This window comes from Chelonia mydas, chromosome 8 (assembly GCF_015237465.2).
Source record: "Chelonia mydas isolate rCheMyd1 chromosome 8, rCheMyd1.pri.v2, whole genome shotgun sequence".
Taxonomy (NCBI): Eukaryota; Metazoa; Chordata; order Testudines; family Cheloniidae; genus Chelonia; species Chelonia mydas.
In genome coordinates this window covers 83,659,876-83,677,012 of record NC_057854.1, presented here as the reverse complement: position 1 = coordinate 83,677,012, position 17,137 = coordinate 83,659,876, and the positions used below count along the sequence as shown (strand labels likewise).

Sequence of the window (17,137 nt, the reverse complement as noted above, 5' to 3'; positions counted from 1 at the left end):
CCATTGTGGAACACCTGCTAGGGGGCTGTTGCAGCTAAGCATAAATTAGAACAGCACTAAAGCTGAAAACTCAGCAGACACAAAAGTGGCTTAATGACATCTTTGCTACCCCACTCCCACCTCCCTCATTTCTTGAGTTTAGTGTCAAGTGGGAGGAAAGGAGAGGCTTGTCCCATGAGTCTGTTAGTAAAGGGCCTGTGGGGAGAGGAGTACCATAAATAATACATTTGTAAAACCTCTTCTAAAATAACCTAAGCTAGCTTATCTACACACAAAATTGTTGTGGCATCCTCGCCATCCTAGGATCTTCCACTGCTAGAAGCAAGTGCTGTGTCTCTTTAAGGGGGACTCTGCTCTTGCCAGGAGCATAAAGCTCCCATGTCTAGCTCTGCAGAATCATGAGATGTTGGGTCTTAATCCTGGTATCTGTGCAGGACCGACTACTGCCTCTTCTGGACATGAGGTCTGTATAATTTTGGGAGGGAGAGAGAGACGTGAGCTTTTTTCTGGTAGGCTGATTTTTGTCTTATTAAATGGTGACTCTTTGAAGCTACTCAGAGATTTGGGATGACAGAGGAAGTCAGACTGTTTAAGTGATGAGCAGAGTGTGTGTGAGACAGTTAAAGGTACGTGATAACTACAATATATTGAATACTTTTGCAATTCATCACAACTCTGCAATTTATCTTGAGGATGCCTCTACTACATATCTGTCTTTGTGATACTCATGTGATAGATACACACACAAGTATCTGTAGCCACCTTGAAAACTATTATAAATACTAAAACTTGTAATTAACTAGCTAAAAAATGTATGTGAAATGTATTAGTTCAGATGTTCTTGTAGGCAAATTGGACACAGCCCTATATTCAAGTGATTGAAAGGATATTTCTCGTCTTTAGATATAGGACAAAAAAAAGAGCTTTGAAAAAGTGACAGCATATGGTCCGAAAAAAGTACTTATTTTTAATAAAGCTATTGACTTTAATATTACTACCATTAACACACTTATATCCCAAATACATTGCATAAATTCCTGGCCCCTTAGAGTCAGTGGGAAAACTTCCACTGATTTCTGTTGAGTCAGGATTTAGCCCAGGGAGACACTCTCCATGTGATCCCGAGAGAGCTAATTAAAAGCAAAATGGAAGGGGACGGGGCAATTGGCATTTGCTACAAGAATCCTACATATTATAGTAAGAACAAAGTTATCAAAATTATTCAAGTTCAATCTCACAATCTAGAACCCCATTCGATGTCTTCTGCCAATCAATATTCATAGCTAATCATTAATTAACACAATGAAGCACAGCAGACAAAGCATAAAAAGGATTTCATCTATCCATATTTGAAAATCATATAAAATTCCCAGTCTCGTAATCCTTAGTCAGTTCCTGATCCAATGCCCATTGAAGTCAATGGGAATCTTTCAGTTAATTTCAGTAGGAGGTGGTCATTGTGGGAGTTTTGTGTATGTGAGTACTGCATTCTCAAGCCTGCAGTAAATGGCCTAAATTCTAAATCCTAAATTCAGGAAAGCACTTGAGCATGTGCCGAAATCCATCCCTATTCATGACAGCACTTAAGCATATACATAACTTCCATAAACTTCAGTGGATTATGAGCACACGCTTAGAGTTAAGCACATGATTCAGTGCTGTTCTGAATAAAAATGTTGTCCTGAATTGGGGTCTCTCTCTATATATGTGTGGGTATATCTATATCTATTCTAATCTCGCTCTCGCTCTCATATCTATCGATATACTATCCTTTGCTAGATAACCACACAGTACAAAAGGCAATCGTCCATATGTCTTTTTCCTTTGATCATTTCACACAGGACTCAGGTTTTCTGTGCACAGCTCCAAAATCAGTGGTGCCAAAAGCAGCATCATTCATATACATGATTTCCACAATATCATAGACCTGTTCTGCAAGTGACACTGTTACTGTGTTTGCACCCACACTCCTCCTACTTACTGGTATCTGGGAGTATAAATTTAACATGTTCTCTGAGAGTCATGAATGTATTACATCCCTCCTACTCACTCATTAGAAAAAAATGGGGAAACAGCATGACTCAGATTTGTAAATATGTTTTTGAACAGTGAGCCCTTGATATTTAAGTCTTGATATGTGCGCACTGAACCAGTATAATTATAATAAAGGGGGAGAGGGAGAGGAGAAGAGATGTGCATTCACTATACAAGGCTGTAAAAGGCTTATTATCACTTAGTTAATATATTCCAAAAGAAGAGGAAATTAGGGCCCCATTCAAGATTATTTATTTTAAAATTTGTACATTCCTCAATTGAAAAAGCAAAGAAAACTGAAAATGTCTTACCCCCAAAGTACTACATTTTGAAACTTGAAATCACCATGGTAACAGAGGAAGAACTCATAAACACTTAAGAATAAAAATAATTCATGATATAAAATTAGCCAAAGGAATCTGAAAACATGCTCAGAAATTCAGCAATATGTTTCATGAGTTTGACCTCTTCGTTTTAATGTATACTGACTTGGTTGGACATTTAATTCATATCTCTCAGGACTCTGAAATAGAGAAAGAAAAGCAGTGACCACTGCAACATAATGAAAAGGTCAAAGTATGGCCAAATTTTACTAACATCTACAAAATCCAGGGCATGCCAATGTTCTACTTCATCTCCATCATAGAGATATATAAAAGGAAATACACAAATGCATTATTCATGTATTTTATATTGTAACCAATAGGCTGCAAGCAGAGTGCACTCTCTCTCCAAATGCTAGTCCTATAGTTTGTTTACATGGAATTCCCTGACATGCAATATGAAAACTATTGGAAGCGAACTCTTAGTAAAATAACCAGATAAATAAAACATTTTTCTTAAATATTGTGGCCCTACCAAGACAGTGGCAGTGCATTTTGATCAGATTCTTATAAACTCTCAATTTATTTAAGGCCACTAATACATTTTAAAAGTCTAATTTACCTTTATGAACTATTATCACTTGAAATTCCCTTAATATTGAAAATATCTAATTGCTGACCTTGATTTGTTTAGCATGAAAAATCTCATTTTTGTATGTTTTTTCATGTTTTTATCTTTCTCTCCTCTTTTCACTCACTCTGTGCTCCCATTATTTTAATATACTGTTTATATTATGTATGTATTCATTATTTTTACGTATTTGCATTATGTTGTATCTCGGTAAGTTCAATATCTATTTTAAAAAATCCAAATAAAACTGTATAATAGTAGGAAATGCTTTATTATTAGGTTAAATACAAAACATGCAGATTTTGGATCAGATCCCGCAAAGATTCCTTCATGTCAGAAATCCTTACACATGTGAGTAGTTTCATAGTCAATGCTACTATTCATGTAACTTGATCCTTCTGTCATGTGACAATGGTAAAGAATCACTTTCTTCTAACACTGAACAAGGAACTTTCTTAGAATAAGAAGAGAGAATTATCCCTAAAGTAACACACACACACATCATATTTCACTGTAGAACTTCTTTCCTCATCTCCCTGCTGCCTCTCTTTCTGCTACAGATTGAAAGAAACACAACACATCCCTTCAAGAGAGTTTTGTCCAGCTGATTCATTTAGCTGATAAAATCCTAGGACTGTAGACTCTAGTTTAATAGTCTTCAGGTTCTTCTCAACAGCTTTATCTCCATTCACTAAAGGAACATTTCAAGTAGAGTCATATAGCAATTCTGCTGGGTTTGGAACCATCTGAAGATGCCACCTGTTTCTTCCATGCTGCTGAGTATCTTGATCAGTCTCCCTCTTGGATGCAGAATGAAGACTCTTGGAATATTGGTGCAACTATGCCCTATAACAACAGCTGGTGCTGTCCTATTTTATTGTGTCTCCAGGATTATCAAGACTGGATAAACTTTGATATTCATTCTGATGGCTGAAGAAGAAAGACTGAGACCTTTTATATTTATTGTTTCTCAGTTTCACATCCTTTAAACAGGGCCACTTAGGTGGAAGATTTGCCTCTGAGTTTGACAATATCATTCTTAACTGTGGACTCATAAGCAGCTGAACTGTCTTACTTTGGTGCCTGATATGGGGGTTTCCCTATTAACTCAGCAGAACATGGAGGCAAGGTTCAGGTTTATATTTTTAGAATGCTCTCTTTTAGATTCTGTTCCCTCAAGAGAGGTCGGAGTTGGAAGTAATATTCTTGAAATCATTGTTTCTCAAAAGCGTGGAATTCTAAATTGGCAGATTGTGGTCTGTTATGGGTGACTATTCCTTCAAAATGAGAAAAGATGCCTTTTATCTGTTTTGCAACCTAGTGGGTATAGTAAGAAGTAGAATCTCTACAAGTCTAGAAAAGTAGTCAATAGCTAGTAGACAAGATGTCCTTTGTCTTTACACAGGTATAATGCATTTTTTTTCTTCTGCCTTTTATGAAGCCCATATCAGTGACCATGGTTCAGTCTAGTAGATTGCTGCAGTGGTTGTCAAACATGTATTCATTGCCTGTGTAGGTCCTATGAGTTTTTAATTAACCTAGGAAACTTATCTGCCCCTTCAGACTACTGAACCTTACCCTGGGTTGTGGCTCATCTTGTTAAAAGTCTCTCTGCAATCACAATCACCTCTGCCAATTAAAGTCAAATTGAAATTAGATAGATTTTAAGATTAACAGGACAAGCCCCTTTGTTTTTGAATACAGATCCCTGTAAACAGGTATCACTCACCCTCACTTGGGCTATTTCCTTGGCTCCTTTTTTTTTGATTCTGCTAGTTGTCAGTTGCCATACCTGTCATATTTCTGCCCACGTTATTTGATGGTCTGAAAGGTAATTTTTATTGTGCTTCTCTTTTTTCCCAATTGGAATTTATTCTTTTCTTCTTTATTTACCATGCATCTACTATTTTCTTGCTGACTGACTTACATTTTGCTGTCTCAGACTGCCACGCCAGCAGCACCCGCTGTCCCAGGATTAGCTCAGACATTACTGGTGATTTTTCTAAAAGTTCCTTTTTTAAAATCCAACTATTAGAAGATCTCTATACATTCTTCCTTACTGATGCCAAAATCACAATGCATTCCCTGTTCCTGTCATTACCTTATGAAAGCTTTCATGCTTTCTCTGGGCCTCTGCTCCCTTGGGGAATATATCCCTGTTTGTCTACTACATTCCTTTTGGGAATGAAAATGATCATGGCATTTTTTTAAAAACAATGTCAATGTTATTCTTATCTCCCACCTCAGCAAAAGGAAATGCTTTATAAATAGTTTCAGCTTCACTCTCCAGGGCATAAATGAACGTGCCAAGCTGTGCTTCACCACGCTCTCCGTGCTTGCTCTTTGTTGTGGTTTGGAATGTGGGGAAGCACTCCTGCCTCTCAGGCCACTTGGTGGGCTTATCAAACTGAAAGTCTTCCAGGAGAGTTGAACTTTGACATTTTATTTCCTTCTCATTTATACTAGTTCCAAATGAGTTAGCCTCTGGCACCATGACAGATGACAATAGTAAGACATCAAAGGTGACACAATAGAGCTATACAGAATAATGAATGGTCTAGAGAGAAATGAAACTGTAGGCTATTTACCCCTTCTCAGAATATAAAAACAAAAGGACAGTTGATGGAACTGAAAAGCAAAAAACTGAATACTGATTTTGCACAATGCATAACTAACCCATGAAACTTATTGCCACAATAGATCATTGAAGCCAAGAGCTTGTTGGCTCCAAAAGGGTGGTGAACAATTTATAGGGGTACTGTGAACATCCACAGTTACTTTAGATCAGTGATACTCAGACCTCAGATACTCAGTGGTTAAGGAGCCAAATTAGTGATCAGCATTACCCAAAAGAACCAAAGTAATGTGAATTCATGGTTTCATTTACTATATATATAAATTGTAAATGAAACAATTTGTGTGTGTACACACACACACACACACACACACACACACACACACACACACACACACACACACACACACACACACACACACACAGCAAAATGACTGACCAAGTATTCTACAATTGGTTAATAACATAGTAAAAGCATTCTGATTGGTTAATAACTTAGATTGATTAATAATTAAATCACAGTGTTTTAATATCATGTGTTGCGAAGAGCCATAGGAGACACATTAAAAGTATTTTGTGGCTCCCAAGCTTCAGCTGCTAATTGAGAGGATTAGGAAGAAACTTCCCCAGTAGAAGTTACTACTTACAGGAGGAAGATTTTGTGTGATATTGTATTTCAATGAAAATAGCATTTCTGCTAATCTTTTGAGTGCTAACTGAAACAAAGCCCTAATTCAGCAAAGCATTTAGGAATATTTGACTCAAAGCTTCAAGAGAGAAATCCTGACCCTATTGAAATCAATGGGAGATTTGCCATTGACTTCAGTGGGACCAGGATTTCACCCCAACTCTGCTAAAGTTCACCCATTGCTAATTAGTATAATCTGTCCCCCAAGATTTTTTTTAGAAAACTATATTAACTAAACTGGGAAATAATAATCCTACAGAAGTTTAGAGCATTGGTTTCACAACAGGACCCTTGGTGGATTTGAGTTATTTTTAGAAGAATTTAAAATTAATTCATTTTAATTTTGCTTTCCTTCTCAGGCTTATACAGTTACATGGTAACTAAGGCAACTGGCTTTACAGGTGGAGGAAGACAAGAAATTGTCTCAATACATTTTAAAAAATTCTTTCTAAAACATTTGTAGATTATATCTTTTGTAAAATATATGCCACCACATACAAAATCCATGACACTGCTATAAAATGTTACTGCCTTTCAAGAATAATGCAACCATCCCAAACTCTCATACAGTGGTATGTCTTCCATGTATAATTATGTACAAGAGACAGAGATAGAGACTGTCACTGCCTCAAAATTTCTTATTCCAATCCTGCGAAGATTTATGTACCTGCTTAACATCACTCAAAAGAGTAGTTCCATATCTTGGACCATTCCTGGGTGTAAAGTAAAATGTGTGTACCTTTCTTTTTTTTTTTAATCTCTCCTCTGAAGCATCAGGAATGGCCATGGCTAGAGATGGGACATTGGAGGTGGGAGGCTCAGGGCTCTGAAGTGGCCAAGTTTCCTCTCTTGCAAGTGCTTGGCTGGCTGGTTCTTGCCCACATGCTCAGGGTCTAACTGATCACCATATGTGGGGTTGGGAAGGAATTTTCTCCTCAGTCAGATTGCCAGTGTCCTTATGAGGTTTTCACCCTCCTCTTCAGTGAGTGGGTGCAGGTCACTTGGCAGGATTATCTGGGTATATCTCACATGATCATTTCCCTGCCATTGTGGGGGCCTAGGGCACTGGTGCACCTTGGTCCCTCCTGTTCTCTGTGTGTGGCTCATAATAGTCTAGTCTCCTGTGGGATTTAGTCTAATTTTGAGGATTTGGGTTTAGCACGCCAATGGAGCCTGTATAATAAAGGAAGTCAGACTAGATTCTCTGGTGGTCCATTCTGGCCTTAAACTCTATGACTCTAAGACTTTGCAGGATTGAGATCTAGAACGTTGCCATATGGGAAAGGGGAAAACTTGGGAAATCCAGAAGAGGGAAATACCTTTTTTCTTTGTTTGCTTTTTATAAATGATTTTTATTAATGCCATAAAACACTATATCCTTATTTGTGTCTTCTGTACTTCTGTTTTCATTTTTTTTCCTGTCACTCTGTAATTGCTACTGGTTCCATGGTTCTAATACTGATACTTAAGGAGCATAATATAGTCTTTAAAAATAACTCTGGATTTCCACTCCAGAGAACAGCAATGAAAGATTTTCTTCCTGATTTTTTTTAGTGAATGAATTTTGTTCCTCTCATTTGAAATAATTCAGGTGATTGTTTTCTTATGCCTAACACCTTTGAATCATAGTTTTGTTTCACAACGTTAATACACTGGCAGTAATCCACTTTCTAAGGGTCACTAAGGGTATGTCTACACTACGGAATTAGGTCGAATTTATAGAAGTCGGTTTTTTAGAAATCGGTTTTATATATTCGAGTGTATGTGTCCCCACAGAAAATGCTCTAAGTGCATTAAGTGCATTAACTCAGCAGAGTGCTTCCACAGTACTGAGGCTAGAGTCGACTTCCGGAGCGTTGCACTGGGGGTGGCTATCCCACAGTTCCCGCAGTCTCCGCTGCCCATTGGAATTCTGGGTTGAGATCCCAATGCCTGATGGGGCTAAAACATTGTCGCGGGTGGTTCTGGGTACATATCGTCAGGCCCCTGTTCCCTCCCTCCCTCCGTGAAAGCAAGGGCAGACAATCGTTTCGCGCCTTTTTTCCTGAGTTACCTGTGCAGACGCCATACCACAGCAAACATGGAACCTGCTCAGGTAACCGTCACCCTATGTCTCCTGGGTGCTGGCAGACGTGGTACTGCATTGCTACACAGTAGCAGCAACCCATTGCCTTGTGGCAGCAGACGGTGCAATACGACTGGTAGCCGTCATCGTCATGTCCGAGGTGCTCCTGGCCACGTCGGCCGGGAGCGCCTGGACAGATATGGGCGCAGGGACTAAATTTGGAGTGACTTGACCAGGTCATTCTCTTTAGTCCTGCAGTCAGTCCTATTGAACCGTCTTATGGTGAGCAGGCAGGCGATACGGATTGCTAGCAGTCATACTGTACCATCTTCTGCCGGGCAGGCAAGAGATGAGGATGGCTAGCAGTCGTATTGTACCATCTTCTGCCGAGCAGCCATGAGATGTGGATGGCATGCAGTCCTTCTGCACCATCTGCTGCCAGCCAAAGATGTAAAAGATAGATGGAGTGGATCAAAACAGGAAATAGACCAGATTTGTTTTGTACTCATTTGCTTCCCCCCCTCCCCTGTCTAGGGGACTCATTCCTCTAGGTTACACTGTAGTCACTCACAGGGAAGGTGCAGCGAGGTAAATCTAGCCATGTATCAATCAGAGGCCAGACTAACCTCCTTGTTCCAATAAGAACAATAACTTAGGTGCACCATTTCTTATTGGAACCCTCCGTGAAGTCCTGCCTGAAATACTCCTTGATGTAAAGCCACCCCCTTTGTTGATTTTAGCTCCCTGAAGCCAACCCTGTAAGCCGTGTCGTCAGTCGCCCCTCCCTCCGTCAGAGCAACGGCACACAATCGTTCCGCTCCTTTTTTCTGTGCGGATGCCATACCAAGGCAAGCATGGAGGCCGCTCAGCTCACTTTGGCAATTAGGAGCACATTAAACACCACACGCATTATCCAGCAATATATGCAGCACCAGAACCTGGCAGAGCGATACCGGGCGAGGAGGCGACGTCAGCGCGGTCACGTGAGTGATCAGGACATGGACACAGATTTCTCTGAAAGCATGGGCCCTGCCAATGCATGCATCATGGTACTAATGGGGCAGGTTCATGCTGTGGAACGCCTATTCTGGGCTCGGGAAACAAGCACAGACTGGTGGGACCGCATAGTGTTGCAGGTCTGGGATGATTCCTAGTGGCTGCGAAACTTTCGCATGCGTAAGGGCACTTTCATGGAACTTTGTGACTTGCTTTTCCCTGCCCTGAAGCGCATGAATACGAAGATGAGAGCAGCCCTCACAGTTGAGAAGCGAGTGGCAATAGCCCTGTGGAAGCTTGCAACGCCAGACAGCTACCGGTCAGTTGGGAATCAATTTGGAGTGGGCAAATCTACTGTGGGGGCTGCTGTGATGCAAGTAGTCCATGCAATCAAAGATCTGCTGATATCAAGAGTAGTGACCCTGGGAAATGTGCAGGTCATAGTGGATGGCTTTGCTGCAATGGAATTCCCTAACTGTGGTGGGGCCATAGACGGAACCCATATCCCTATCTTGGCACTGGAGCACCAAGCCGGCGAGTACATAAACCACAAGGGGTACTTTTCAATAGTGCTGCAAGCTCTGGTGGATCACAAGGGACATTTCACCAACATCAACGTGGGACGGCCGGGAAAGGTACATGACGCTCGCATCTTCAGCAACTCTGGTCTGTTTCAAAAGCTGCAGGAAGGGACTTTATTCCCAGACCAGAAAATAACTGTTGGGGACGTTGAAATGCCTATATGTATCCTTGGGGACCCAGCCTACCCCTTAATGCCATGGCTCATGAAGCCGTACACAGGCAGCCTGGACAGTAGTCAGGAGCTGTTCAACTACAGGCTAAGCAAGTGCAGAATGGTGGTAGAATGTGCATTTGGACGTTTAAAGGTGCGCTGGCGCAGTTTACTGACTCGCTTAGACCTCAGTGAAACCAATATTCCCACTGTTATTACTGCTTGCTGTGTGCTCCACAATATCTGTGAGAGTAAGGGGGAGACGTTTATGGCGGGGTGGGAGGTTGAGGCAAATCGCCTGGCTGCTGGTTACGCGCAGCCAGACACCAGGGTGGTTAGAAGAGCACAGGAGGGCGCGGCACGCATCAGAGAAGCTTTGAAAACCAGTTTCATGACTGGCCAGGCTACGGTGTGAAAGTTCTCTTTGTTTCTCCTTGATGAAACCCCCCGCCCCTTGGTTCACTCTACTTCCCTGTAAGCTAACCACCCTCCCCTCCTCCCTTCGATCATTGCTTGCAGAGGCAATAAAGTCATTGTTGCTTCACATTCAGGCATTCTTTATTCATTCATCACACCAATAGCGGGATGACTACCAAGGTAGCCCAGGAGGGGTGGTGGAGGAGGGAAGGAAAATGCCACACAGCACTTTAAAAGTTTACAACTTTAAAATTTATTGAATGCCAGCCTTCTTTTTTTGGGGCAATCCTCTGTGGCGGAGTGGCTGGTGTTCTTGGGCGTTCTTGGGCATCTGGGTGTGGAGGCTATGGAACTTGGGGAGGAGGGCGGCTGGTTACACAGGGGCTGTAGTGGCAGTCTGTGCTCCAGCTGCCTTTGCTGCAGCTCAACCATACACTGGAGCATACTGGTTTGGTCCTCCAGCAGCCTCAGCATTGAATCCTGCCTCCTCTCATCACGCTGCCGGCACATTTGAGCTTCAGCCCTGTCTTCAGCCCGCCACTTACTCTCTTCAGCCCGCCACTTACTCTCTTCAGCCCGCCACCTCTCCTCCCGGTCATTTTGTGCTTTCCTGCACTCTGACATTATTTGCCTCCACGCATTCGTCTGTGCTCTGTCAGTGTGGGAGGACAGCATGAGCTCAGAGAACATTTCATCATGAGTGCGTTTTTTTTCTTTCTAATCTTCACTAGCCTCTGGGAAGGAGAAGATCCTGTGATCATTGAAACACATGCAGCTGGTGGAGAAAAAAAAGGGACAGCGGTATTTAAAAAGACACATTTTATAAAACAGTGGCTACACTCTTTCAGGGTAAACCTTGCTGTTAACATCACATACATAGCACATGTGCTTTCATTACAAGGTCGCATTTTGCCTCCCCCCACCGCGTGGCTACCCCCTCAACCCTCCCCCCTCCCCGTGGCTAACAGCGGGGAACATTTCTGTTCAGCCACAGGCAAACAGCCCAGCAGGAATGGGCTCCTCTGAGTGTCCCCTGAAGAAAAGCACCCTATTTCAACCAGGTGACCATGAATGATATCTCACTCTCCTGAGGATAACACAGAGAGATAAAGAACGGATATTGTTTGAACGCCAGCAAACATACACTGCAATGCTTTGTTGTACAATGATTCCCGAGTACGTGTTACCAGCCTGGAGTGGTAAAGTGTCCTACCATGAAGGACGCAATAAGGCTGCCCTCCCCAGAAACCTTTTGCAAAGGCTTTGGGAGTACATCCAGGAGAGCCGCGAATGCCAGGGCAAAGTAATCCTTTCACATGCTTGCTTTTAAACCATGTATAGTATTTTAAAAGGTACACTCACCGGAGGTCTCTTCTCCGCCTGCCAGGTCCAGGAGGCAGCCTTGGGTGGGTTCGGGGGGTACTGGCTCCAGGTCCAGGGTGAGAAACAGTTCCTGGCTGTCGGGAAAAGCGGTTTCTCCGCTTGCTTGCTGTGCGCTATCTACAACCTCATCATCATCATCATCTTCTTTGTCCCCAAAACCTGCTTCCGTGTTGCCTCCATCTCCATTGAAGGAGTCAAACAACACGGCTGGGGTAGTGGTGGCTGAACCCCCTAAAATGGCATGCAGCTCATCATAGAAGCGGCATGTTTGAGGCTCTGACCCGGAGCGGCCATTCGCCTCTCTCGTTTTCTGGTAAGCTTGCCTCAGCTCCTTAAGTTTCACACGGCACTGGTTCGGGTCCCTGTTATGGCCTCTGTCCTTCATGCCCTGGGAGATTTTGACAAAGGTTTTGGCATTTCGAAAACTGGAACAGAGTTCTGATAGCACGGATTCCTCTCCCCATACAGCGATCAGATCCCGTACCTCCCGTTCAGTCCATGCTGGAGCTCTTTTGCGATTCTGGGACTCCATCATGGTCACCTCTGCTGATGAGCTCTGCATGGTCACCTGCAGCTTGCCACGCTGGCCAAACAGGAAATGAGATTCCAAAGTTCGCAGTTCTTTTCCTGTCTACCTGGCCAGTGCATCTGAGTTGAGAGTGCTGTCCAGAGCGGTCACAATGGAGCACTCTGGGATAGCTCCCGGAGGCCAATACCGTCGAATTGTGTCCACAGTACCCCAAATTCGACCCGGCAAGGCCGATTTAAGCGCTAATCCACTTGTCAGGGGTGGAGTAAGGAAATCGATTTTAAGAGCCCTTTAAGTCGAAATAAAGGGCTTCATCGTGTGGACGGGTGCAGGTTTACATCGATTTAACGCTGCTAAATTCGACCAAAAGTCCTAGTGTAGACCAGGGCTAATTCATTAATACCTCCCTCTTTTGTTCCCTGAAAACTTTATTGAAAGATTCAGTAATTCTGATGTTGCAATAACTAATTATGTCCTGAATAATTACAAAATAATGGGCTTGGTGATTTATTATGAACAGTGTTGATTACATGGTCTGATCCTGCATCCAGTGAAGTCAATGGAAAAGCTCCCATTAACTTCAGTGGAGCGGGAGCAGGCCCATAAATATGTAATCAATTAACTGTTTTGGGATTTCATAGTGTGCATGCGCAAACTCTCTCTCTCTGAAAAAGTGAGTATAAACAGTTCACTTTCCTCTGTCTGATTCAAATGACAGTGAATGCTCAGGACAATGAAGACCATGTTCCTCTACACTTCTGTTCTCGATTTGGACATCATGAAATAGTGAAGTTCCTACTCCAAAGCAATTTTGAAGTTCAGCCCCATGTGGCCAATATTTATGGAGACACACCTTTACACCTGTGAGTAATGCACAGAAGCATTGCTTTGCATTGCATTGGCGTAATTCATAGCATTATCAATAACACTCTGCTAACTTTGTCTTCAGTGCTTGTTACAATGGAAAGTTTGAAGTTGTCAAGGAAATAATCCAGCTGTCAGGAACAGAAAGTCTGACTAAGGAAAATATATTCAGTGAAACAGCTTTTCACAGGTAGGACAATTTAAACACCATTGTCAATAGAATTCTGCTCACAGATGCATGCAAAATTGGCAGTAACAACCACTTCAACCTAAGCGGGAGCAGGACTGCAGGAAGGTGTGGATGCTAGACTCATGTCTGAGAGAGAGGCAAGGCTAGAGGTAGGTGCCACAAAGGAGACATTGGAGAAAGAGAAAAGAGGTAGAACCAGATGGTAATAGCAGGCGTGAGAGAGATGTTCAAAGTGTAACAACAGCTGTACAAAGCATTGCTTCTTTTCCTTTTTCTGACCAAAAGGAATCTAAGCTTGGACCACATTATACCCAGAATCCACCTGTCCTCCAGACTTTTCATCTAACAACAAGGTGGCACACCAAAATTTGTGTGAAATTTTGTTCTAAATATTTTTGGCCACAATTTTATGAAAATGTAAATGGTTCTTTAAAAACACTTGCAGACCAGACCCAATTAATTTTGCACATATTGGCACCAGGATATTCAGGATACTTCCAAGGTAACAGAATAGCACATATTTGTTTTAGTAGATAAACCCTGCATTTGCACATTTAGATTCTCCATTCTCTTACACGGATTTTATGCCAATGTAACTCCCTTGAAATCTTTAGGTAACCAAAGTTAATTTTGCTATTTCTGGGGTCTGGGGAGTTCTTTTTTATTTTGTTGTTTATTTGTTGCAGTGCCTGTACCTATGGCAAGAACATAGAACTTGTAAAATTTCTTCTTGACCAGAATGTTTTAAGCATCAATCATCAAGGAAGAGATGGGCATACAGGTACGCTCGTGAGGACTGTGATTTATTATTTGTATATATAGAGAACACCAAACTTTTTAACCGGTAAAGTATACTAAGCAGAGGACGTTTCCGAGCCTGAAGTGGTTAGGCTGCCTGTGGGAGTCAGGTCCTCAGTCTCCCACTGAATTTCAAAGAGATCTTCACACTCTTAGGCTCCTTTGGAAATTCCAGCCTTACAGACTAAGTACCCAATTCTTCAAGGGACTGAGCATTTTCAACTCCAACTGAAGCCAATAGGCATTGAGAGCATAGAGCACCTGACAGTATTGTGCCTTAAAGGCATGAGCAGGTACAGTACAGGGACCAAAAACAAAGCAGCATGTGGTCTTTATAGCTAGCACACTTCGTATAACAAGTGGTTTTTCAGAAAATTTTGGTGTGTGGGGGAGTAGTACATTAATTGGGTAGCTGTTCCAATTAAGCATGGGGACATGGAAGAGGGTTCAAAGTGGGGAGTGGCCTAAGGAGATGAAAGCATCAGTCCTGAGAGAAAGTTGGGTGGATAAGGACTGGGGACAGAGATGGAGGTAGAGGGGCTGTGAAGTCCTTTGAAAGTGCGGAGGAGAACACCGAATAGATGTTCTCGATGGGGAACCAGTGCAGAGATACAAGAAGGGAGGAGACCTGCTCAAACTGGATGGGGGAAGCCCTTTCTCTTTCTGTTTGTTCTTACATCCTTATCAGGTTGCTAACCTATGTTTGTGGTAGTGAATTGCACATGGTAAAATAAGTACTGACATTTACTATAGGGCATGCAAGAGATTGGCTCTTGTAGAATAATATTCTCTGTTCTTACAGTGCCCAGTCTTTTGTCTGGTAATATATTCCTTTATCCAGGAAATCAATTCCAGTTTTATAGCTATTACTACAAGTCCAATTATGTTGTAACAATTGTGCCTACCACAGTTACTGTTCTTTCTTCTCTAATGTTCTAGGATTACACTGTGCTTGCTACCATGGTCACATTCGTCTAGTACAGTTTTTACTGGATAATGGAGCTGATATGAATCTGGTAGCCTGTGATCCCAGCAGGTCTAGTGGAGAAAAAGATGAGCAGACCTGTTTGATGTGGGCTTATGAAAAAGGTATTTCAGTTCTCCACTTTCTGCTGCAAATACGTAGGAACACCATGGGTAGAAGATAATAGTACAAAATAACCTGCAGCATCTGTAGGTTGGGAGCTCCCACCATCTCATGCTGGCTCCTGGCATCAAGGGTTATGAAAACCAAAGCTGGACTGTATCTTCTCAGATATTCTAGGCTGCTAAACATCACTTTGGTTCCACACAAACTCAGCTGCAAAAATGTGCTGCTAAAGTAAAAGAAATCCATTGTTCAGAAAGACAGTTCAGAAAATGCAATTTTTGAACTATTTTATATGGATGAGGGTTTGTTTTTTATGGCTGGAAGAGGCATTATAAGAAGCAATGCATTAGAATATAGCAGTCCTTGATTTCCTGCAAAAATCCCTCAGAGCAGAAAATCCCTCAGTGTTTCCTACTATACTTTTCTGTATGTGTCTCATAGAATTATTTCCCTAACATGTCAGATTTGTGGTCTGCTTTTCTTTCATTTTCCTATTCAACCCCAAAGCTTTGTTTCTTGCTGAAAATTTTTGCACATGTGCACAACCATTGTTGGGCTGGGGGGGCTGCAGGTGTAAGAATGTGGGAGCCCCCTTCCCCCACCCCTGCATATAGCACCACTCCATAGCTCAGGACATAGAGGGCTAGTAGAGTAGTCTCTCTGTGGGTTTGGTGAGGAATCAGAATTCAAGTGGAAAAATTCCTCAGGGCTTGTCCACACGTGGGAAAAGCCCACAGTAGTTAGTGCACACCAGCTACTCAGCCCTGATTCCCCAAGTGGACACTCGGACTGCTCACTAAGACTGCCAAAGTGCTGTGTACATGCTACATCAGTGCACACCAGCTGGGGTGTAAATTCTAGTGTGTACCAGCATGTCACATACTAACCGTCTATGTGGACCCTGCTAGGGTCCACTAAAAGGTCCTTAGTGCACGTTGATACAGTACTCTTTGAAATGGGACTACATCAGTGTGCACTAGGGAGGTTTTAGTGCATGCCAGCAGGGCCCACATAGACAGTTAGTGCATGACACACTGGTGACCATTAAAATTTACACCTTTGCTAGTGCTCAGTAATTCACAGTGTAGACAAGTTTTTAGTGCTCAGTAGTTTGCTGCACTTTGGAAGTAAATTAAGCTAATCTGCCCAACAGCACATTCAGTGCTCAGTAGGGCCTGGTCTAGACTAGGGGGGGATCGATCTAAGATACGCAACTTCAGCTACGAGAATAGCGTAGCTGAAGTTGACGTATCTTAGATCGACTTAGAAACACTTACTTCGCGTCCTCGCAGGGCGGGATTGATGGCCGCCACTCCCCCGTCGATCCCGCTTCCACCTCTTGCAGTGGTGGAGTTCCGGAGTCGACGGCAGAGCGATCTACACTAGACGAGCTAAATCGATCCCCGATAGATCGATCACCACCCGCCGATCCGGTGATCCACCATATCATCAATCAGTAGGTTGTAGGTTGTCTTGATTAATCAGTTGCCAATAGCTCTACTTAAGATTTGCTCCAAGCAGAAATTTTTGCCTCCTCAACAACTATATTAAAATATCAGCCAGTTTTACACAAAAGTAGTGTTATGTTTGTTCTCAAATGAAATCCCCAGGATCATCTCAGGAGATGGAAAAATTTCATAGTGGACTCTGCTAGAGCTGCACTGAACTATCTTTGGGACTCTAGAACTCTACTGAGGAAGCCTTTCAGCACTTGTGAGCTTACTGGCATTTCCTTGGCAGGTTTGGGCTCGTTATGAGCCAAAATGCTTGCACTCATTAGGCTGTTGATGAAGAATATCCCTAAGAAAATGCCAACAAATT

The 17,137-nt window shown here is 42.5% G+C and overlaps 1 protein-coding gene and 1 long non-coding RNA gene across 3 annotated transcripts in view; one reads left to right on the top strand and one right to left on the bottom strand.

Annotated features, from left to right (window-relative positions):
* The window catches only part of LOC102939068 (serine/threonine-protein kinase TNNI3K), a 165,698-nt gene that overhangs the window by 40,715 nt on the left and 107,846 nt on the right, over nucleotides 1-17,137 (top strand). Inside the window, exons 8-11 of one of the 2 annotated variants that reach the window (XM_007062560.2) lie at nucleotides 13,093-13,237; nucleotides 13,324-13,428; nucleotides 14,115-14,209; nucleotides 15,166-15,315. In XM_007062560.2, the coding sequence (XP_007062622.1) occupies nucleotides 13,093-13,237; nucleotides 13,324-13,428; nucleotides 14,115-14,209; nucleotides 15,166-15,315 (495 nt within the window). The remainder of the gene's footprint in view (nucleotides 1-13,092; nucleotides 13,238-13,323; nucleotides 13,429-14,114; nucleotides 14,210-15,165; nucleotides 15,316-17,137) is intronic. The other variant, XM_037906085.1, reaches the window with a different exon arrangement.
* LOC122466817 lies at nucleotides 953-16,650 on the bottom strand. Its single transcript, XR_006292669.1, has 3 exons — nucleotides 16,594-16,650; nucleotides 15,132-15,338; nucleotides 953-2,557 (listed from the first exon to the last, which is right to left on the bottom strand). It is a non-coding gene; the product is annotated as an uncharacterized LOC122466817 (long non-coding RNA).